The sequence below is a fragment of the Salvelinus namaycush genome, unplaced genomic scaffold (genome assembly GCF_016432855.1).
Source record: "Salvelinus namaycush isolate Seneca unplaced genomic scaffold, SaNama_1.0 Scaffold219, whole genome shotgun sequence".
NCBI lineage: Eukaryota > Metazoa > Chordata > Actinopteri > Salmoniformes > Salmonidae > Salvelinus > Salvelinus namaycush.
The window spans coordinates 204,614-228,709 of record NW_024058997.1 but is presented as its reverse complement, the minus strand read 5'-3'; the positions used below and the strand labels follow the sequence as shown (position 1 = coordinate 228,709).

General features: G+C 44.8%; 1 protein-coding gene across 1 annotated transcript in view; it reads right to left on the bottom strand.

Annotated features, from left to right (window-relative positions):
• mapkap1 (MAPK associated protein 1) overlaps positions 1 to 24,096 on the bottom strand; it is a 104,995-nt gene that overhangs the window by 26,357 nt on the left and 54,542 nt on the right. The window contains exons 8-9 of the mRNA XM_038984162.1: positions 8,262 to 8,369; positions 7,465 to 7,605 (exon numbers count right to left, since the gene is read on the bottom strand). Of these exons, the coding sequence (XP_038840090.1) occupies positions 7,465 to 7,605; positions 8,262 to 8,369 (249 nt within the window). The remainder of the gene's footprint in view (positions 1 to 7,464; positions 7,606 to 8,261; positions 8,370 to 24,096) is intronic.

Genomic DNA, 24,096 nt, shown 5'->3' with positions numbered 1-24,096 from the left:
TCATTGCTCATCCATATATTTATATGTATCCATTCTTATTCCCTCCCTTTTGATTTGTGTATATTAGGTAGTTGTGAAATTGTTAGATTACATGTTAGATATTACTGCACTGTCGGGAACTAGAAGCACAACCATTTTTGCTACACTCGCATTAACATCTGCTAACCATGCGTATGTGACCAATAACATTTGATTTTATTTGAATCTGAAGCCCTGAGGAAGAAGTGGACCAGTCAGGAGAGAGAGAGGATACCCAACACTATGAAGTGGACCAGTCAGGAGAGACAGAGGATACCCAACACTATGAAGTGGACCAGTCAGGAGAGACAGAGGATACCCAACACTATGAAGTGGACCAGTCAGGAGAGACAGAGGATACCCAACACTATGAAGTGGACCAGTCAGGAGAGACAGAGGATACCCAACACTATGAAGTGGACCAGTCAGGAGAGACAGAGGATACCCAACACTATGAAGTGGACCAGTCAGGAGAGACAGAGGAAACCCAACACTATGAAGTGGACCAGTCAGGAGAGAGAGAGGAAACCCAACACTATGAAGTGGACCAGTCAGGAGAGACAGAGGATACCCAACACTATGAAGTGGACCAGTCAGGAGAGACAGAGGAAACCCAACACTATGAAGTGGACCAGTCAGGAGAGACAGAGGATACCCAACACTATGAAGTGGACCAGTCAGGAGAGACAGAGGAAACCCAACACTATGAAGTGGACCAGTCAGGAGAGACAGAGGAAACCCAACACTATGAAGTGGACCAGTCAGGAGAGACAGAGGAAACCCAACACTATGAAGTGGACCAGTCAGGAGAGACAGAGGATACCCAACACTATGAAGTGGACCAGTCAGGAGAGACAGAGGAAACCCAACACTATGAAGTGGACCAGTCAGGAGAGACAGAGGATACCCAACACTATGAAGTGGACCAGTCAGGAGAGACAGAGGAAACCCAACACTATGAAGTGGACCAGTCAGGAGAGACAGAGGATACCCAACACTATGAAGTGGACCAGTCAGGAGAGACAGAGGATACCCAACACTATGAAGTGGACCAGTCAGGAGAGACAGAGGAAACCCAACACTATGAAGTGGACCAGTCAGGAGAGACAGAGGATACCCAACACTATGAAGTGGACCAGTCAGGAGAGACAGAGGAAACCCAACACTATGAAGTGGACCAGTCAGGAGAGACAGAGGAAACCCAACACTATGAAGTGGACCAGTCAGGAGAGACAGAGGAAACCCAACACTATGAAGTGGACCAGTCAGGAGAGACAGAGGAAACCCAACACTATGAAGTGGACCAGTCAGGAGAGACAGAGGAAACCCAACACTATGAAGTGGACCAGTCAGGAGAGACAGAGGAAACCCGACACTATGAAGTGGAAGGTCTTGGTCTACAAGCTTGGTTGCGCCACAGGGAGTTTGGCAAAGATAAAGTCAAGCCCACCTCTCTAGCCTCCCTCTCTGCCCCTTACATGCTGACCACACTGCACGTGTTGCTTCTATTTGTGACGCCGAACGCGATGGTGTGGGGGGAACAAAATCTATTTGCGCACGATGGCGGACTTTGGACATGGTGTTAGTGCTGAGCGAAATGTTGGTTATTTTTCGTTTTTTTAAACAACTAATTGACCAATGTTGGTTCAATTATTTGAATTCCATTTTGTTCTGGGTTTTCTCTGTGAGATCAATGCATTGCAGTTTCTCTAGTGATAAATCAGAACATCATGCCTGAACTGTGTGATGGAGTTGTAGTTTCCAACAGGCCAGTGTTCTACACAGTTTAGTGAGGTAAAAATGTGATAATTAACTACAATGACCATAACCCATTGCGCGGCTACTTGTCAGGCATGTGACAGAAGAATGCGTGATCAAGAGGGGATACATAGAGACCAGTTTCTTCACGAGGTATCTCTACCTGAAAATACATGATCTAAATGATTGATAGTTGGTATTCAGCAGTTATAATAGTATGCCTTATTTACTTTGAAGAACTACTAAAATACTGATTTTGTCAGACAGCATAGACAGCAGCTCTATAGAGATGAGATGATGGAATGAAATAATAAAGTCATCAAATAAAACTAATGTAATATACACAACAACTGAAATATTTAATTAAAGTAATGTGAATAAATGATGGTTAATAAGCGGTAATAAACATTCACTACCTTCATGGGACTTTTATTCATTGTTATATTCTGTGTTGTTACAGCATTAAACCCAAAGAATGAATAGTGCATTTCATGTTTAAAAAAAAATAAAAAAAATTGTGATGATTTTTTTTTATAATCGCACTGAAACGACCTCAAAAAGCACTAATCGCTCAGCACTACTACCCCTAAAACAGCTTTCCTCCCTGACAACCATCTGTCTTCCTTCTTCAACCTCAGGAGGCTGAAAACATTTGTCTTGTCACCCGAAAGCCCTCACTAACTTTTACAGGTGCACAATTGAGAGCATCCTGTCGGGCTGTATCACCGCCTGGTATAATAACGGCACCGGCCACAACCGCAGGGCTCTCCAGAAGGTGGTGCGGGTCTGCACAACGCAACACCGGGGGCAAACGACCTGCCCTCCATGACACCTACAGCACCCGATATCACAGGAAGGCCAAAAAGATCATCAAGAGCAACAACCACCCGAGCCACTTCCTGTTCACCCCGCTTCCATCCAGAAGGCGAGGTCAGTACAGGTGCATCAAAGCTGGGACAGAGAGATTGAAAAACAGCTTCTATCTCAAGGCCATCAGACTGTTAAACAGCCACCACTAGCACAGAGAGGCTGCTGCCTACCGACAGACTTGATATCATTGGCCACTTTAATACATGGAACACTAGTCAGTTTAATAATGCCACATCCAAGAATGTTAACATATCTCACATTACTCATCTCATATATATAGTGTATACTGCATCCTACACTATCTATTCTTTACTATCTATTGCATCTTAGCCGCTCTGTCACTGCTCATCCATATATTTTATATTTATATATTCACATCCCATTCCTTTATTAGATTGTGTGTATTAGGTTTTGTTGTGGAATTTGTTAGATATTAGGTTTTGTTGTGGAATTGTTAGATATGACCTGTTAGATACTGCTGCACTGTCGGATCTAGAAGCACAAGCATTTCACAACTCTCGCAATAACATCTGCTAACCATGTGTATGTGACCAATAACATTTGATTTGACATGCCGCGGCCCCTCCCACATTTGACAGTGTCCAGATACAAGCACACACAGACAGAGATTTTGCAGACTTGTGCACACTGTCTGGTACTAATGCCTCTGGCTCAATCCACATAAATCCTAGAGCTATGGGACCCTGGGACATTCCTGCCTCTGTGAATCTGGACTTTCCTCCCCCGGTGTTGACATTAAGTAACATCAGTTTGTACCACTAGCTAGAAACACAGGACACTGCCCAACCACTTTCCACCCTAAACATCTCTCCTGATTAGTTTTTTTACTTGTTGGGGGGGGGGGGGGGGGGGTCAGCTTTAATATTGCTGATAGATAATGTAATTGTCTGCATCATTTCCAATCCCCCATATATATATATATATATATATATATATATATATATATATATATATATAAAATATATATATATATATATATATACAGTTCAAGTCGGATGTTTACATACACCTTAGCCAAATACATTTAAACTCCGTTTTTCACAATTCCTGACATTAATTCCTAGTAAATCCCCTGTCTTAGGTCAGTTAGGATCACCGCTTTATTTTAAGAATGTAAAATGTCAGAACAATAGTAGAGAGAATTATTTATTTCAGCTTTTATTTCTTTCATCACATTCCCAGTGGGTCAGAAGTTTACCTTCCACAAGCTTCCCACAATAAGTTGGGTGAATTTCGGCTCATTCCTCCTGACAGAGCTGGTGTAACTGAGTCAGGTTTGTAGGCCTCCTTGCTCGCACACGCTTTTTCAGTCTGCCCACACATTTTCTATGGGATTGAAGTCAGGGCTTTGTGATGGCCACTCCAATACCTTGACTTTGTTGTCCTTAAGCCATTTTGCCACAACTTTGGAAGTATGCTTGGGGTCATTGTCCATTTGGAAGACCCATTTGCGACCAAGCTTTAACTTCCTGACTGATGTCTTGAGATGTTGCTTCAATATATCCACATAATTTTCCTTCTCATGATGCCATCTATTTTGTGAAGTGCACCAGGCCCTCCTGCAGCAAAGCACCCCCACAACATGATGTTACCACCCCCGTGCTTCCCAGTTGGGATGGTGTTCTTCGGCTTGCAAGCATCCCCCTTTTTCCTCCAAACATAACGATGGTCATTATGGCCAAACAGTTAAATTTTTGTTTCATCAGACCAGAGGACATTTCTCCAAAAGGTACGATCTTTGTCCTCATGTGCAGTTGCAAACTGTAGTCTGGCTTTTTGATGGCGGTTTTGGAGCAGTGGCTTCTTCTTTGTGAGCGGCCTTTCAGGTTATGTCGATATAGGACTCGTTTTACTGTGGATATAGATACGTTTGTACCTGTTTCCTCCAGCATCTTCACAAGGTCCTTTGCTGTTGTTCTGGGATTGATTTGCACTTTTCGCACCAAAGTACGTTCATCTCTAGGAGACAGAACGCGTCTCCTTCCTGAGCGGTATGACGGCTGCGTGGTCCCATGGTGTTTATACTTGCGTACTATTGTTTGTACAGATGAACGTGGTACCTTCAGGTGTTTGGAAATTGCTCCCAAGGATGAACCAGACTTCTGGAGGTCTACAATTTTTTCCCCTGAGGTCTTGGCTGATTTCTTTTGATTTTCCCATGATGTCAAGCAAAGAGGCACTGAGTTTGAAGGTAGACCTTGAAATACATCCACAGGTACACCTCCAATTGACTCAAATGATGTCAATTAGCCGATCAGAAGCTTCTAAAGCCATGACATAATTTTCTGGAATTTTTCAAGCTGTTTAAAGGCACAGTCAACTTAGTGTATGTAAACTTCTGACCCACTTGAATTGTGATACAGTGACTTATAAGTGAAGTAATCTGTCTGTAAACAATTGTTGGAAAAATTACTTGTGTAATGCACAAAGTAGATGTCCTAACCGACTTGCCAAAATTATAGTTTGTTAACAAGAAATTTGTGGAGTGGTTGAAAAACGAGTTTTAATGACTCCAACCTAAATGTATGTAAACTTCCGACTTCAACTGTATATATTTAGATTTGTATATATATAAATTTTTTTTAAATATATTTCCCGTCTTTATTATTTTCCCCTAACCCTGCCACCCCTCCCCTAATTGGAGTAAACTAATGGACAACAAAACTTGGGCTTCTACTTCCAGCTTATACATACTATATACATTTTACAGACACAGTATATTTTACATGAGTTATCTTTTGTTTGTTTTTAATCCCATCCTTCAGTTCCCATTAAACCCCTCCCATCGATCTCATCCAGTTCTGATTTATATTTGCCATTGAAATTTTTGCAACTGTGCTGTTCTGAACCTTCCTATTCTCATAGTTTCTACAGATAGTGGAAAAAGTTAAACTCTTTCATTTACAAAGAGTATTATTATTATTATATTATTGATCGAGTGACTATGCGTTTTCAAGTTGGCCAGCAGTGCTATTTGCAGAGTTAACTCCAGGTAAATGTTACAATTCTTCAGCCATTCCTGAACCTGCGACCACAAACAAGCTACATATGGACAGTACCAAAAATAAGTGACCTAATGATTCCACCTCTCCTTCTTTTTCTCCAGAGCTTTGGACTGTAATAGATTCCCTCCGATGTCATCATACAGTCAGAGTGGAGTGCCCTCTTGGAAAATACATCATGACGCTAAAGGCATGGGTAGGAGGTGTGGGATGGTTTTGAAAAAGCCAAACCCCACAGCCTTTACAAAACCCCTCAATGGTTTGTCAGCAAGGCTTAGGGCCAACCCCCCCCCCCTCCTCCCCGCCCCCCCCCCTCCCCGCCCCACCCCCGCATTTTCTGCTCTTCTCCAACTATGTTTAATCTGACACGCCGAACGCATCTGTTGGCGGTTAAGCCGTGGTGTTTGCTAGCTGCCGTCGCCTCTGAAACCCCAGGAAACCCCCTATCTCTGAGAAACACTGGGGAGAGCATCCGACAGGTCTTCTGGTTTAAGAACCCGTCCTCTGTCAGCCTAGGGAGAGGAGGCTCCACAAAGCTGGCAGCCTGGTTTCAATTCAATAGTATCAGCATGAATGCAACAACAACAACAACAAAAAACGGCTAAAATATGTTAAAATGCGAGGTGTTGTCGTTACATGTGTCTGACAGCTGATGGGTAACACTGTGAACGAGATAAATAATTCATTTGAATATGAAACATTTGCCCAAAAAAATGCCAATAGTTGATGGGTTGGCAAAGCCTCAGGTTGAGTGTTTTATCAAACCTGAAACATCAGTATTACTATTCATTCTATTTTACAAATACAGCTCAATAAAATGATCATCAATTTGCTATTGGCAGTGACAGAGAGGGGTTAACAGGTGGGCTGTAATGGGCTGTGACAGAGAGGGGTTGACAGATGGACTGTGACAGTGAGAGGGGTTAAGAGTAGAGGATATTTGTCTCGTGTGCTACGGTAGTTATGACCAGAGTAACAGTATCCTAATGCACATGTAAAAACTTCACGACTAGAAAAGATAGAGACTTTGATTCAAATCTCAGTTCCAAAATAGTGCAAGTACAACTGTGAACAAGGACTGTGTGGTTTGAGCATGTCTCCGGTACAGCGGACATGTTCCCGCTCATGGACATCAGTCAGACCAGGAGGAGACACACCGCTTCCCAAACGCCATCCTATTCCCTATACAGTGTACTACGTTTGACCAGAACCCTATGGGCCCTGGTCAAAAGTAGTACACTAAATAGGAAATATGGTGCAATTTGGAACGTAGCCGGTCTCCTCCTGGTCTGAATTAACGCTCATTACCAAAGCCAACGGGCCAGTGGGGGGGAGGTACAGAGGTTACCATGGCAGATTGTTGTAAACAACAAGATTGATCCTGCTTTCCAGGAAGTGACCCGGTGACCCTGGTCTGACCTGTGGCAACGTGATTGGAGGGGAGATTTAGTTGCTTTCTCATGCCGTACCTACGTCCTCCGACTGAAACCTAACCTGCGGTAAACGACTGCCTGACTAATTCAAAACAGAGAGACCCAACTTAGAAAACTATTAAGGTATAAACAGCATTTCATAGCATCACCAGATGTTTAACCTTAATGTACATTAAAGTCAAAAAGGTCTCTATTTTTTTTTTTATAATGCCTTGGAAGGCTGGACCAACGTGTTGTCTGTGGGCTCCAAAGGACAGAATGGAGAGCAGGGTCGGGCCAGTGTGGGGTGGGGGGAGCAGGGTCGGGCCAGTGTGGGGTGGGGGGGAGCAGGGTCGGGCCAGTGTGGGGTAGGGAGTATTTACCGAGCTGTACGTCAGTGGTGAAACGGAGCTTGTGGATCATGCTGATCTTGAAGGACTTGTAGCGGTGGCTACTCAGCATGTCCTGCACCGTGGTGATGTCCATGGGAGGATCCTCCTCTGAACTGTCCTCTCCTCTGGAGCCTGACAGAGAGACAAACGGGGTGGGAAAGAGAGAAACGGGGGGTGGGAAAGAGAGAAACGGGGTAGGAAAGAGAGAAACGGGGTAGGAAAGAGAGAAAGGGGGGGTGGGAAAGAGAGAAAGGGGGGTGGGAAAGAGAGAAAGAGGGGGGTGGGAAAGAGAGAAAGGGGGGTGGGAAAGAGAGAAACGGGGGGTGGGAAAGAGAGAAACGGGGGGTGGGAAAGAGAGAAACGGGGTAGGAAAGAGAGAAACGGGGTAGGAAAGAGAGAAAGGGGGGTGGGAAAGAGAGAAAGAGGGGGGCGGAAAGAGAGAAAAAGAGGGAGTCGGAGAGAGAGAAAGAAAGAAAGAGGGAGTGGGAGAGAGAGAGGTGAAGAGAGAGAGGAGGAGAGAAAAAACAGAGACTACTTTCAAAACCAAGAGTAGGTGAAACCTTGCATTGAAGAAAAAATTAAGCACAGACTATAAAAATATGTTCAGATGAGAGATATTCAGGCCATTACTGGTATTGACTCTACCCAGGAGGATCCTCTGTGTAGGGTGAAGTTGCCCTTAGATGCTGATCTTGGGTCAGTGTTTGAATTTCTGTCACTAATTGTTAAGGGCTACGGTTGGGGAAAGGTGAAGCTGATCCTCGATCACACCGGCGCAGAATACTCACTGTTTTCCCTGACCAGGCAGAACTCCAGGGTGCTCTGGCTCTCCAGGCTACAGTCCAGATCCACGGGCACGTTGGGCTCCGTCTGCCTCTCCAGACGGTACATGGGACCTGTGGCACAGCGAGCACAGGGTCAAACGCAATGCAACAACTGACTCCACAGAGACCCATGGATTACCATATACAGTCGACTGCTAGGGCCATCTGTATACCTATACACCGGCTTTTAACAAGGAAGTAGAAATAACGGACAATACTTTTAACATCTTTTAAAGTTTAAACTACGGTGTGATTTAGAATAGTTTATGTTTTGTATACGTGCGTTTGTCCGACGTAGACGAAAAGAACCGAACCAAGACACGGGGAAACGGGAGAAAGGGATGAGGGCAGGCAGACAGAGGAAGAGGAGGTGGAGTTAGGGGAATTAGCGGGGACAAGCAACAGAGATGCTCTTTGGCTCCCGCCACACTCGTCAAGACCAAGGCCACAGGGGTCACAGCTCCTCTCTTCTTCCTATACCCACAATACCATCCCATCCCCATCCTGGGCACTCCTTTGGTTCAGCTCAAACAAAAGGCTGCATTCAGCCTCTCTCTCCCTCTCCCCTCTCTCTCTCTCCCTGTCCCCTCTCTCTCTCTCCCTCCCTCCCCCTCTCTCTCCTTCTCTCTCTCTCTCTCCCCCTCTCTCTCTCCCCCCCCTCTCTCCCCTCCCTCTCCCTCTCCCCCTCCCTCTCCTCCCCCCAGTCTCTATTCATCTCTGGCTCCAGGCATGTCAAGGTCGGCGCTCCACCGACGTATTTAGACGACCGTAACCGGGAGCCCAATTAGATTCGCAAACCTTTTCTTTTCTTTGTGGCGACTCTTCCATAATGGGGACCCATTTTTAGGTGACCTCTTTGGGCCCAGGAGATGCAATTATATCCCCCTCGGAAAACAACCAACAAAGAAATAAAGTCAAACTGTACGGCGGTAACAGAAGAAACGATACTAGATCGAGGGACAGGGAGTTGGCGTCCGCTACCCCTGCTTTGCTGTTACTCTTTAGAGTTTGACTGGGCTGGCTCTCTTCAGCGCAGGCATGCAAGAGCAGAAAATGTTACATTTACAGACGCAAAAGTACACATTGAGATAAAGCACAACCGAAAATGTCCACTGAAGTTAGGTGACATTTTGCATTCTGTCTGCATGGCCAAAAAAATGCACTCAACCAGTGATCAGTCAACCAGTGATCAGTCAAGCGGGAAATAATTCATTTATGATATGTAGATGTGGTGATGTCATAGCTTTTTAACAAAAACCAGAGAGTCTTTAAAAGAAGTATCAGCGACAAAAGAGAGATTGAATTAACAAGTAACTGGTGATGTGGAACAGGCACATCGAATTATATCTAAAGATATAATTTTAATCAAATTTGTCCTTCTTTATCAATACATGTTGCTTGATGAAAGATGGCACAGGATGTAGACATTTCGGGTGGTATCTCTATCTGAAAGCCCCTCGCCGTCCAACCACCCAGCAATCCTCCCGTGTTATGTAAGGTGGCCTAATAAAAAAATCCACCAGGAAGAGGGGGGTGGAATGCATTTTCAATTCTTCTCTTGCTTTCTTTCTCACAAAAAAAAAAAAAAAAAATGAGGGAAAAAAATCCATAATAAAAGCAGCAAAAAAGTCTAAGTCGGGGAAAAGACTTTGGGCAATATTTACCCTTTCTCAAATACCGCGGGTTTCCAAAATGTCACCCGAGCCTGAGCGAGCCATCAAAAGAATATGCCTTGAAGTCCTGGAGCGTATCGTGAGTTCACAAGGTAAACAAACAGGCTAAGAACGTGCTAGAACCAGCTGTATCGCACAGTGGTGAGTCAAATATTGTAATGTTATACTAATAATTTGCTCTAATCACTGTTTGACTGAGGGTAGCGAAATCTTCGCTAGATGTGTAGAATACGCTAGAAGGTACAGGAGAATTCTACCTCAGTGTCTGCGGTAGAGGCCGCGAACCTCGAGGGAGGTCACTGCTTAGATGTGGAGTCGGAGGGAGGGCGAAAGAGTGTGACTAATGGTGAACACGGAAAATGACCTTTTCGAATCCTGCCTGACGCGGAGCACGATGGTGAGCGGCTGGGGCGAGCCTTGATAAAGGACATGACGTGACCACCAGGATAAAAAAAATGCCAAAGCCCTCCCGACAAAAAACATATGCTGAGAGGAAAAGATGCCCTGCCTTGGTGTGTGTGTGTGTATATAATACATTTGTTACTGTGTGTGTGTGTGTGTGTGTGTGTGTGTGTGTGTGTGTGTGTGTGTGTGTGTGTGTGTGTGTGTATAATACGTTTGTTACTGTGTGTGTGTGTATAATACGTTTGTTACTGTGTGTGTGTGTGTGTATAATACGTTTGTTACTGTGTGTGTGTGTGTATAATACATTTGTTACTGGGTGAATGTGTGTGTGTGTGTGTATATAATATGTAACACACACACACACACACACACCACCTCCTCCTCCCGAGCTTCAGACCTCATCTGCAGTTCAGACACACGTGTCGTCCTAGGCCCAGCCATCACCTCCTCCCGAGCTTCAGACCTCATCTGCAGTTCAGACACACGCGTCGTCCTAGGCCCAGCCATCACATCCTCCCGAGCTTCACACCTCATCTGCAGTTCAGACACACGTGTCGTCCTAGGCCCAGCCATCACCTCCTCCCGAGCTTCAGACATCATCTGCAGTTCAGACACACGCGTCGTCCTAGGCCCAGCCATCACCTCCTCCCGAGCTTCAGACCTCATCTGCAGTTCAGACACACGCGTCGTCCTAGGCCCAGCCATCACCTCTTCCCGAGCTTCAGACCTCATCTGCAGTTCAGACACACGTGTCGTCCTAGGCCCAGCCATCACCTCCTCCCGAGCTTCAGACCTCATCTGCAGTTCAGACACACGCGTCGTCCTAGGCCCAGCCATCACCTCTTCCCGAGCTTCAGACCTCATCTGCAGTTCAGACACACGTGTCGTCCTAGGCCCAGCCATCACCTCCTCCCGAGCTTCAGACCTCATCTGCAGTTCAGACACACGTGTCGTCCTAGGCCCAGCCATCACCTCCTCCCGAGCTTCAGACCTCATCTGCAGTTCAGACACACGTGTCGTGCTAGGCCCAGCCATCACATCCTCCCGAGCTTCAGACCTCATCTGCAGTTCAGACACACGCGTCGTCCTAGGCCCAGCCATCACCTCCTCCCGAGCTTCAGACCTCATCTGCAGTTCAGACACACGTGTCGTCCTAGGCCCAGCCATCACCTCCTCCCGAGCTTCAGACCTCATCTGCAGTTCAGACACACGCGTCGTCCTAGGCCCAGCCATCACCTCTTCCCGAGCTTCAGACCTCATCTGCAGTTCAGACACACGTGTCGTCCTAGGCCCAGCCATCACCTCCTCCCGAGCTTCAGACCTCATCTGCAGTTCAGACACACGCGTCGTCCTAGGCCCAGCCATCACCTCCTCCCGAGCTTCAGACCTCATCTGCAGTTCAGACACACGTGTCGTCCTAGGCCCAGCCATCACCTCCTCCCGAGCTTCAGACCTCATCTGCAGTTCAGACACACGTGTCGTCCTAGGCCCAGCCATCACCTCCCCCCAAGCTTCAGACCTCATCTGCAGTTCAGACACACGTGTCGTGCTAGGCCCAGCCATCACCTCCTCCTCAAATGTCACCACAGTTTGCTCGATAACGTGCTCGAGCCCCATTCAATACCCCCTTATCTTCTGGCACAGACCCACCCGTTTTATATCCCCCCCCCCCCCCCCCCACCTTCACACACCACGTCATATTTCATAGCATTTGAGCGTCCACGTCGGGCCACTTCATTCCGTTTACCCTTTTATACACGTCGGGTTGCTGGGTGATTTTGTTTCTTCATGTGATATTTTGGGGTACGTTTGAGTGTTTTTTCGAACGTCTTTATGGACTGGGTCCCCATCTGATTATAAGCACATTTAGTGGAGGGGAGAGGGGAGTGGAGAGAGGGGAGTGGAGAGAGAGGGCTGTCGGTGATAAGCACTCTGCCCTTAAGGAAGGAGAGGTCGTGTCACCTTGCAGAGTACCGAGATGAATTTCATACATAAAATGGCCGCATGGCTACATTCAATTGGATCCCGGGTCTGTCTAGACGAATTCTGAACAGCACGTTATGATGAAGTATGTTTGGTTCCTGGCAATTCTTCACTGTTGCTGTTGGTTTGACCTAACGGGTGTTTGGTAGAACTGGGATTAACACGATCAGTCAAGGAGAACACATTTATGTTAAGCACCCGCTATAGAAAAAATGAATAGAAAGATGCTACTATACAAAAGGATTCGGTGAAAAAGGTCACTTCATCAGCCAATGAAACCTAAAATGGCCAATACCAGTATTTTTTGGGAGCAAACTCAGACCGTTGATCCCATTCTATTCGGAAACCACTGGAGGTAAAAAAATGTTTTTTTTTAAATAAACATTTTTAAACGCAAGGGTAAAAATTATCATTCAAGCACGGCAAGATGGCGAGACCTTGAACTCTTATTGTGAAAAGAAAGCGAAGGAGAGATTGAAAGAGAGCATGAGAGACAAAGAAGATTGGAAAAGAGTCTCACTCTAGTGAGTAAATAAATAATCAATACTCATCTAAATGTAAATGAGAGAGTAGCCCTCTCTTGATGGTGTGTGTGTGTGTGAGAGAGAGCGAGAGAGGTGGTGTTTGGGGTTATCAACCAGACCATTTTCCACAGACACTGGGGCCACAACCTAATCACCATCACTCAGGTTCCTGGACTGCAAAATGGATCTAGAAATAAATCCAAAGCATCACCTGAGCTCTCCCACCATGCTAGCCAGGCCAGGCAAGGAGGCCACGCTTCACTGGACTCAAAGGGTTCTCTCTGTGAGATTTGGTGGGTGTCTGTGTAGACGTATGGCAGCTTTGGTAATGGCACCAGATAGAGCAGGTACTGAGTGAAAATGAAAAGGGGACCGGGACTAAGCCCTATGGTACTCCATTGTATCTCTTTACAGAAGAGGCATACTTCAACCTTTGACCCCTGTCTGTTTGCAAATTGCTTGTGTTGGAATTCCCTATGAAAAGGATCAGAAGTTCCACTGCTCAGGGAAGATGACGTTGAGGTCTCAGGCAAGGTTACTCAGCCGGTATAGTTCACCAAACACACCTCCGCAACACTACAAACATTTTAGTCTAACATGAACATTTAGAGCGAATAATTAAAAAAAAAAATAATAATAATTTGGGCAGACTGGAAAAAAAACAACATAAAAGCGCGTGTTTTTGTGAGAACATCTGTGGATGACTACACCGCCGAGAGGAACACATTGGTTTTCCTCAAACTTCTTAAAAACAAGGAGAAAAAGACCATAGAGAAAGGTGGTAGGCTGAGTTGACACCTGGATGGGAGGATGGGAAATGTTCCACGTTCTAGAAGAAAAAGAAACGCACACCTATTTAGGCGAGGTGCTGGCTAGCGGAGTAGAACACCTATTTAGGCGAGGTGCTGGCTAGCGGAGTAGAACACCTATTTAGGCGAGGTGCTGGCTAGCGGAGTAGAACACCTATTTAGGCGAGGTGCTGGCTAGCGGAGTAGAACACCTATTTAGGCGAGGTGCTGGCTAGCGGAGTAGAAAACTTGAAAATAAAGGAGAGCCGCACACTCTAGGAGCTCAGATGCAAATATTTAATTACCAACGTTTCGACAGGCAAGCTGTCTTCATCAGGGTATAATCACAAACACTGCGGGATGACTCGTTTATATAGTGTCAAAAGACACACAGGTGTCTGTAATCATGGCCAAGAGTGGCCTAATATCATTGGTTAATTCTCAAATATTAAAATGGCATACAAACAGCGTACAAAAAACAAATGGATAGCATACGATCATAGATTAATTTTAGACTACACAAGCTTACAAACAATTACAATGGCAAAAGTCACAAGAATGGCTTCAGATCAAAGTCTACGTTGAGACCGAAGGGAGCAAGGGTCTTTAAGTTAAAGATCCAGGCAGCCTCTCGTTTTAACAATATATTATCAAGGTCACCCCCTCTCCCAGGAAGGGTGACATGTTCGATGCCAATATAAGGCAGAGATGAACTCGAGTGGTTTGCTTCCAAAAAGTGGGCCGCAACTGGGTAAGTCAAGTTTCTGCACCTAATGGTGCTACGATGCTCTGAGATACAAAGCGTGAATTAAAAGTACGTTTTACCCACATAATGTTTTACCACAAGGACAAGTTATAAGACAAATAACTGCCTTAGTGGACCAAGTAATAACACCTTTGATTGGGATCGATTTCCCTGTTTGTGGGTGTTTGAAGGATCTACATTTATAAGTGACATTGCATTGAGCACAGCCATTACACTTGTAATTTCCATCCAGTAGGGGCGCAAATAGAAATATCTTGGGGTGGTAAATCAGAGTGTACCAATTGGTCGCTGAGAATTCTGCCCCGCGAGAATACGACTAAGGGAAGGTACAAAAACACATTACAGAGACTATCAAATGTTCCACGTTCACCACAAGTGTTCAATCCCTCACGTTGTCATCTCAGACCGAGACAGATACTCTGGGATGCCCCCATGAAGCAAGTACACAAACACATGTAGAGAAGACATGTAGCTTAAATTGACAGGGAACACTTAAAAGAGGACATGTGCTCAAAAGTAGCTAGATACAGTATAACTTCAAGCTATACAGTATGTCCTAGAAGATATGGTGTGTCTGACCAACAGAGAGCCAGAGTGTTGGTGTGTCTGACCAACAGAGAGCCAGAGTGTTGGTGTGTCTGACCAACAGAGAGCCAGAGTGTTGGTGTGTCTGACCAACAGAGAGCCAGAGTGTTGGTGTGTCTGACCAACAGAGAGCCAGAGTGTTGGTGTGTCTGACCAACAGAGAGCCAGAGTGTTGGTGTGTCTGACCAACAGAGAGCCAGAGTGTTGGTGTGTCTGACCAACAGAAAGCCAGAGTGTTGGTGTGTCTGACCAACAGAGAGCCAGAGTGTTGGTGTGTCTGACCAACAGAGAGCCAGAGTGTTGGTGTGTCTGAGTGTGGTATAGTGTCCTCTGAGCTCACTGTTATTGTAATGATTATCTGTTATTATCGTTAATCGCTGGCACATTACACAGTCAGTGTCATATTACCCACAAGGAGGAAGATTCTCCATTAAAAATGGCTGCCTTGCTTGGCATAGCTAAACATTCAGAAATACTCTGTCTTCTCTTTCCATTGTGCACTCCTTCGCACTTAACCTATTCAATTCTCAGAGGAACTGGCAACCCTCTGGTTCTATTCACAGGCAGCTCTCACCTGAAATGAGAGCTAAAAGTGACACTTTTGAAGACGTAAAAGGCAAAATCTGGAAACGTTACAGGGATAATGGCCCCCCACTCAGTAGCCGTGGAAGAGCTCCCCCCTGCTGCTGGAAGGTCGGGGAGCTGGTGATGTAGTTTACCTCAGGAGACCGTGAGGTATTTCTCGACACATTTATCCTTCGCCAAGGCACTGCAGAGGGGCTTTCAAGATTAAACAAGTTCAAGTTTATTTTTCTTTCCGTCAAATGAGCAATTGGGAACGCTTTGATGAATTAGATCATTTCAAACACTTCTGTGGGAAGAACTCTCATTGGGCACTGTGTGTGTGTGTGTGTGTGTGTCTGTCTTATGCGCGAGCATGAACATCTGTGTCTTAAGGGTAGGGGACTGTAGAATAATATTTATTCCCGTAGCCATTGAGGCAATTTCAGTCAAATTGGGGACAGGTTCCAGTTGCAATCCAAGAGGTTTCCTCTGGCCCCAATTCTCATAACTATTCCCGTAACTATGACTTCACACTTCAAGCAAAAAGTCCCCAGAAAGTGAAAAAGTAGTCCTCCTTTATACTAGGGATGCACGATATATCGGTGAACGTATCGGAATTGGCCGATATTAGCTAAAAATGCCAACATCGGTATCGGTCGATGTCTATTCTTATCCGTATTGTTTTTAAAACTGCACTGTTGGTTAGGGGCTCGTAAGTAAGCATTTCACTGCAAGGTCTACATCTTGCTTGTATTCGGCGCATGTGACTAATACCATTTTATTTGATGTCTAGTTTAACGTTGATGTTAAAGGTACCGTTCATACCTATATAACGTAGGTACATGACGTAATAATGCCACGTAATATTTTGCGCTACACGTGCAACACAGTATTTGGAACCTAGTCCACACAATGTCTGCTGTGTGAATCGAGCAGTCAACAAGTCCAGCAGTCATTTCAAAGAGTAAGAACATTTCAGGGAGACAACTCTAAGGCGAAATCCATTAAAAGCCAAGATAATGGAATTCGTTGCCCTTGACAATCAACCGTTCTCTGTCGTGGGTGATGTTGGCTTTCGCCGACTGGTCGAGCACCGGTACACACAACCGAGTGCGCTATTTTTCAGATGTTGCCCTACCGGAGTTACACAGTAATAGCGTCACTGCTATTAGCTTCACGAAATACATACTATGGAACGCCGTTTGGGTCTTTGTGTGTCAAAACAAGATACAGTAGCACTGTTAAAGCTGTACAAAATAGTCTGAAAATAAGCCAACACTGGCCACGAACGATGTGTTTACAATACAACATCAGTAAGACCTATTCAGTCTGTCTACAAACAGGCTCTCAAAGTGCTTGATAGGAAGCCCAATAGCCATCATCACTGTCACATCCTCAGAAAGCATGAGCTCCTGAGTTGGGAAAATCATGTGCAATACACTGATGCATGTCTTGTATTCAAGATCCTAAATGGCTTGGCTCCCCCTCCACTCAGTATTTTTGTTAAACAGAAAACCCAAACATATGGCAGCAGATCCACAAGGTCTGCCATGAGAGGTGACTGTGTAGTTCCCCTAAGGAAAAGCACCTTAAGTAAATCCGCTTTTTCTGTGAGAGCTTCCCATGTCTGGAATACACTGCCATCAGACACACATAACTGCACCACATATCACACTTTCACAAAATGCTTGAAGACATGGCTAAAGGTCAATCAGATTTGTGAACATGGTCCCTAGCTGTGTGTTGCCGCTTTCCATGTCTGTTGTCTGTAACTTGTGAGGTGTGGAAACACTTTGTTGCTTTTATGAATTTTGTCTTGCTGCTTTTTGTTCTATGTTGCTCTGTCTGTATGCTACGTCTTGCTTGTCCTATGTTGCTATGTCTGTATGCTATGTCTTGTTCTATGTTGCTATTGTCTTGATTGTAATTGTTTTTAATAACCTGCCCAGGGACTGCGGTTGAAAATTAGCCGGCTGGCTAAAACCGGCACTTTTACTGAAACGTTGATTAATGTGCACTGTCCCTGTAAAAAATAAACTCAAACTCAAACATACCGCGTTGGTAATAAAGCTGTTCGACCGCAACTTCTGGGGTAGTTAGCTTTAGCTTGGTATTACCTAGCTAGCACCAATACAACCAGATTGAAAACAATGACTCGTAGAAACTGCAGTCATTTTCATTATTCTTAGCAATGATTTAGGAATCCTTGTAACTATTAGCTAGGTTGCCACTTGTTGTTCGCCTATTGAAATTGAACTTCAGTTCATGACAATAAATAGCTAGCCAGCTACTTAAGCCTGTTGCCCAAAGCTAACGTTATAAGCAGCCAACTAGCTTCATCTGGCTAGTGAGGCCCGACCGGACTGGTTTATGTGTTGTGAAGCTAGCCACAATAAGGATTAGGCACAATAGCGGAATTTCCATTTTGCCTTCAAAATAAAAGTATGTAATTGACAGTGATGCAAATTAATACAAATGGCAGAATTATGCAATACTTTTATTTTGAAGGCTAACCGCAAAGTCCACTATTATGGCTAATCCTTATTGTGGCTAGCTTCACATAAATGGGTCCGACAACTATTAATCAAATAAGAACGGTCTTATAAATTAGGGTTATTTTAGATGACACCTAGCTATATAGTTAGCTAGCTAACTATAGCTACTGAAACAAATTATGTTGTGTTATTTGACATGTATCTTTTTTGACACGCAAAGACCCAAACGGCGTTCCATAGAGGACTAATACGGTGGGTATAAAAGAGGACTAATACGGTGGGTATAAAAGAGGACTAATACGGTGGGTATAAAGGAGGACTAATACGGTGGGTATAAAGGAGGACTAATACGGTGGGTATAAAGAGGACTAATACAGTGGGTTTAAAAGAGGACTAATACGGTGGGTTTAAAAGAGGACTAATACGGTGGGTTTAAAAGAGGACTAATACGGTGGGTATAAAGGAGGACTAATACGGTGGGTATAAAAGAGGACTAATACGGTGGGTATAAAGGAGGACTAATACGGTGGGTATAAAGGAGGACTAATACGGTGGGTATAAAGAGGACTAATACGGTGGGTTTAAAAGAGGACTAATACGGTGGGTTTAAAAGAGGACTAATACGGTGGGTATAAAGGAGGACTAATACGGTGGGTATAAAGGAGGACTAATACGGTGGGTATAAAGGAGGACTAATACGGTGGGTATAAAGGAGGACTAATACGGTGGGTATAAAGGAGGACTAATACGGTGGGTATAAAGGAGGACTTATACTGTGGGTATAAAGGAGGACTAATACTGTGGGGTATAAAGAGGACTAATACGTTGGGTATAAAAGAGGACTAATACGGTGGGTATAAAGGAGGACTAATATAGTGGGGTATTAAGAGGACTAATACGGTCGGTATAAAGAGGACTAATACGGTGGGTATAAATGAGGACTAATACGGTGGGTATAAAGGAGGACTAATACGGTGGGTATAAAGGAGGACTAATACGGTGGGTATAAAGGAGGACTTATACTGTGGGTATAAAGGAGGACTAATACTGTGGGGTATAAAGAGGACTAATACGTTGGGTATAAAAGAGGACTAATACGGTGGGTATAAAGGAGGACTAATATAGTGGGGTATTAAGAGGACTAATACGGTCGGTATAAAGAGGACTAATACGGTGGGTATAAATGAGGACTAATACGGTGGGTATAAAGGAGGACTAATACGGTGGGTATAAAGGAGGACTAATACGGTGGGTATAAAGGAGGACTAATACGGTGGGTATAAAGGAGGACTAATACGGTGGGTATAAAGGAGGACTAATACGGTGGGTATAAAGGAGGACTAATACGGTGGGTATAAAGAGGACTAATACGGTGGGTATAAAGGAGGACTAATACGGTGGGTATAAAGAGGACTAATACGGTGGGTATAAAAGAGGACTAATACGGTGGGTATAAAGGAGGACTAATACGGTGGGTATAAAGGAGGACTAATACGGTGGGTATAAAGGAGGACTAATACGGTGGGTATAAAGGAGGACTAATTTAGTGGGGTATTAAGAGGACTAATACGGTGGGGTATAAAGAGGACTAATACGGTAGGTTATTAGACCAAAGTTTACGACAACAGTTACCCTGACAAGACTGAATCTCATTACACTGTTGATGTTATGTGCATTTTACATTTACTGTACTTTTTGCCACATTTGTCGATAACGAAACCTGAAAATACTCTGGATACATTGGGACATGATAAATGTGTGGTAGGTGCAACATAAGACAAAACAAATGACAAGGGTTTGAGTGAGAGGACTAAACTAGTGTTTCCAAGTGGACACACACCTCTCCAAAGTGGGCACAGTTCCTAAGTCATTTCAATGAGTTTATATGACTCAAAGAAGACTGTTCAACTATAAGGTGGTTATTTGAGCTCTCCTAGCTGTGCCGTTGAGGAGCTACAGCAAGCACACTTCCAGGTGTTTTGATCACAACTCTGCATCCCCGTCATCACACAATTACTGGTGTTTATACTCAATCCAAAAACGGCCCATTATACATCACAATCTGGGTCAGGTGGGCATCGTTTTAAAAGTTTGTTCTATTGCCAACATGACAAGCTAAGTCATAAAATACGATGTTACAGTGTTAGGCTTTCACAATGCAGTTCAGAGAAACAGATTGTAATTTTGATGAGCATAGAAAGAGGTCATCTGTGCATTCAGGTGCCGTGTTCCGCAGTGAATTTATCACAATACATCAAACAGGCTCATTCTGTTCAGAACGACCCAGGGTATGACGCCATGTCATCTGGTAACTGTACATCAAACAGGCTCATTCTGTTCAGAACGACCCAGGGTATGACGCCATGTCATCTGGTAACTGTACATCAACCAGGCTCATTCTGTTCAGAACGACCCAGGGTATGACGCCATGTCATCTGGTAACTGTACATCAAACAGGCTCATTCTGTTCAGAACGACCCAGGGTATGACGCCATGTCATCTGGTAACTGTACATCAACCAGGCTCATTCTGTTCAGAACGACCCAGGGTATGACACCATGTCATCTGGTAACTGTACATCAACCAGGCTCATTCTGTTCAGAACGACCCAGGGTATGACGCCATGTCATCTGGTAACTGTACATCAAACAGGCTCATTCTGATCAGAACGACCCAGGGTATGACGCCATGTCATCTGGTAACTGTACAACAAACAGGCTCATTCTGTTCAGAACGACCCAGGGTATGACGCCATGTCATCTGGTAACTGTACAACAAACAGGCTCATTCTGTTCAGAACGACCCAGGGTATGACACCATGTCATCTGGTAACTGTACAACAAACATCGTCTCATTCTGTTCAGAACGACCCAGGGTATGACACCATGTCATCTGATAACTGTACAACAAACAGGCTCATTCTGTTCAGAACGACCCAGGGTATGACGCCATGTCATCTGGTAACTGTACATCAAACAGGCTCATTCTATTCAGAACGACCCAGGGTATGACACCATGTCATCTGGTAACTGTACATCAAACAGGCTCATTCTGTTCAGAACGACCCAGGGTATGACACCATGTCATCTGGTAACTGTACATCAAACAGGCTCATTCTGTTCAGAACGACCCAGGGTATGACACCATGTCATCTGGTAACTGTACATCAAACAGACTCATTCTGTTCAGAACGACCCAGGGTATGACACCATGTCATCTGGTAACTGTACAACAACCAGGCTCATTCTGTTCAGAACGACCCAGGGTATGACACCATGTCATCTGGTAACTGTACATCAAACAGGCTCATTCTGTTCAGAACGACCCAGGGTATGACACCATGTCATCTGGTAACGGTACATCAAACAGACTCATTCTGTTCAGAACGACCCAGGGTATGACACCATGTCATCTGGTAACTGTACAACAACCAGGCTCATTCTGTTCAGAACGACCCAGGGTATGACACCATGTCATCTGGTAACTGTACCTCAAACAGACTCATTCTGTTCAGAACGACCCAGGGTATGACGCCATGTCATCTGGTAACTGTACAACAACCAGGCTCATTCTGTTCAGAACGACCCAGGGTATGACACCATGTCATCTGGTAACTGTACAACAAACAGGCTCATTCTGTTCAGAACGACCCAGGGTATGACGCCATGTCATCTGGTAACTGTACAACAAACAGGCTCATTCTGTTCAGAACGACCCAGGGTATGACACCATGTCATCTGGTAACTGTACAACACCCAGGGTATGACACCATGTCATCTGGTAACTGTACAACAACCAGGCTCATTCTGTTCAGAACGACCCAGGGTATGACACCATGTCATCTGGTAACTGTACATCAAACAGACTCATTCTGTTCAGAACGACCCAGGGTATGACGCCATGTCATCTGGTAACTGTACAACAACCAGGCTCATTCTGTTCAGAACGACCCAGGGTATGACACCATGTCATCTGGTAACTGTACATCAACCAGGCTCATTCTGTTCAGAACGACCCAGGGTATGACTCCATGTCATCTGGTAACTGTACATCAACCAGGCTCATTCTGTTCAGAACGACCCAGGGTATGACTCCATGTCATCTGGTAACTGTACATCAAACATAGTGATCATAAACGTTGAACTATATATTCCATTAGTTTTATGAAGTGCACATTTGGACTCACGGGTGATTGGCTTGTTTGTATGACATCAACGCGGTATTTATTATAATCCTCAACGTCTCATCTTTCAAAATACATAGAGTCGCCTAATTTACAGCATTTCCCTCCCTCAGACAACAAAACACTTGCCAAAGTTGCCTAATTAGCGGGTGGGTTGTGGGCAACTGCTTGTCACACAGTGCTCAAGTTTCAGGAACGTCTTTCATTCAAAACTCATACAGAGCTGTGAAGCGCAGAGCCTGAACTCTGACCTCATTTATAGCAGGCTGTACTGTACAGCCACTGCGTTCCAATTTGGGCGATTATCAGTGACCAAATCTGCCATTTCCAACCTGTATACGGATACGAGTCGAAAGGGTACATTTTTTCAGAGGAGTATATGGCATTGGTGTGATATCAAGTCTTCGGACTTGTCGATTGGCATTTCTAACGGGTGGAGATTTTTTAAATGAGGGGGTTGAAGGTGGGAACATTTGTACCCCCGCAACATTTATGGACAGAGGTAGCCGACACAAGGAATTTGTGTTGAAAAACAGAATTTCACTCCCCCATATTTCAGGTGATATGTTCAAATTCTAATAGAAACAGATTGGTTCATTTAAAAAAAAAATAAAAAAAAAAATAAACAAAAATCAATTTAGAAATGGTACATCAAGAAGCTCTTCAACAAAGTGCCCCTGTACTTTTTAGAAGCAGGGTGCTGAAATGAAAGATTCAGTCATCGGCAACATCCACTTCAACTCACTTAGCAAAGCATGTCCCGAGAACAGGGGTTCATTCAATTTTCATGGAGTTAAATGGAACTCTGCTTTTAGCAGCCAGAGGCTATGCATACTATTACATTCCTAAAGAAGGCTTTTAGCACAAATTGCATTTATAATAGGATATAAGTTCAAGACACAAACTTCTTCTTCTTTAACTTCTACTAATAGCTGTGTAGCACTGCATTTTGGGATATATATATATATTTTTTTTTTCTTTCTCCAACTCGGCCCAATCTGAGAAGACAAAGACGACAAGGTGGTTGTCTTGGTGCAAGGACATTGTACACGATATCCCCAAGAAAAAAACACTACAACCAAAAGGGGTAGAACCAAGCCACTGGCAAGGTTAGTGTTGTGGAGAGGTTAGCTCCGTTTGAGGGAGCTAGTTAGGGGATTGCTAATGTCTTCATCACTCTAGGCCCTGGTAGACAGTCGGCTGAGGTCTCAAGCAATACAAAAGAAAATAGGCAGACATGCCATAGCCTTGTCCAGTCTAAAGGGATCGTCGCCATCATCACCATCATCATCATCATCAAACATTGTCTTCAGTGGTTGTGACAGCAAGCCACGGAGGATGGAGGAGGTCATTAGAACGGGGGGTGCAGGGGCACGCTGGTGATCAGGTGGGGGCAGATAAAAAGGGACAGCCAGTTGTAGTACAAGCCGGAGAGGAGGGGGGAGGCCAACAAGAGAGAATAGACCTCCTCCCTTCCACACCCCTCTCCACTCAGTAGGCGGGGCTGCCCTCTCCACTCAGTAGGCGGGGCTGCCCTCTCCACTCAGTAGGCGGGCTGCTCTCTCCACTCAGTACGTGGAGCTGCCCTCTCCACTCAGTAGGTGGGCTGCTCTCTCCACTCAGTAGGTGGGCTGCTCTCTCCACTCAGTAGGTGGAACTGCTCTCTCCACTCAGTAGGTGGAACTGCTCTCTCCACTCAGTAGGTGGAACTGCTCTCTCCACTCAGTAGGTGGAACTGCTCTCTCCACTCAGTAGGTGGAACTGCTCTCTCCACTCAGTAGGTGGAACTGCTCTCTCCACTCAGTAGGTGGAACTGCTCTCTCCACTCAGTAG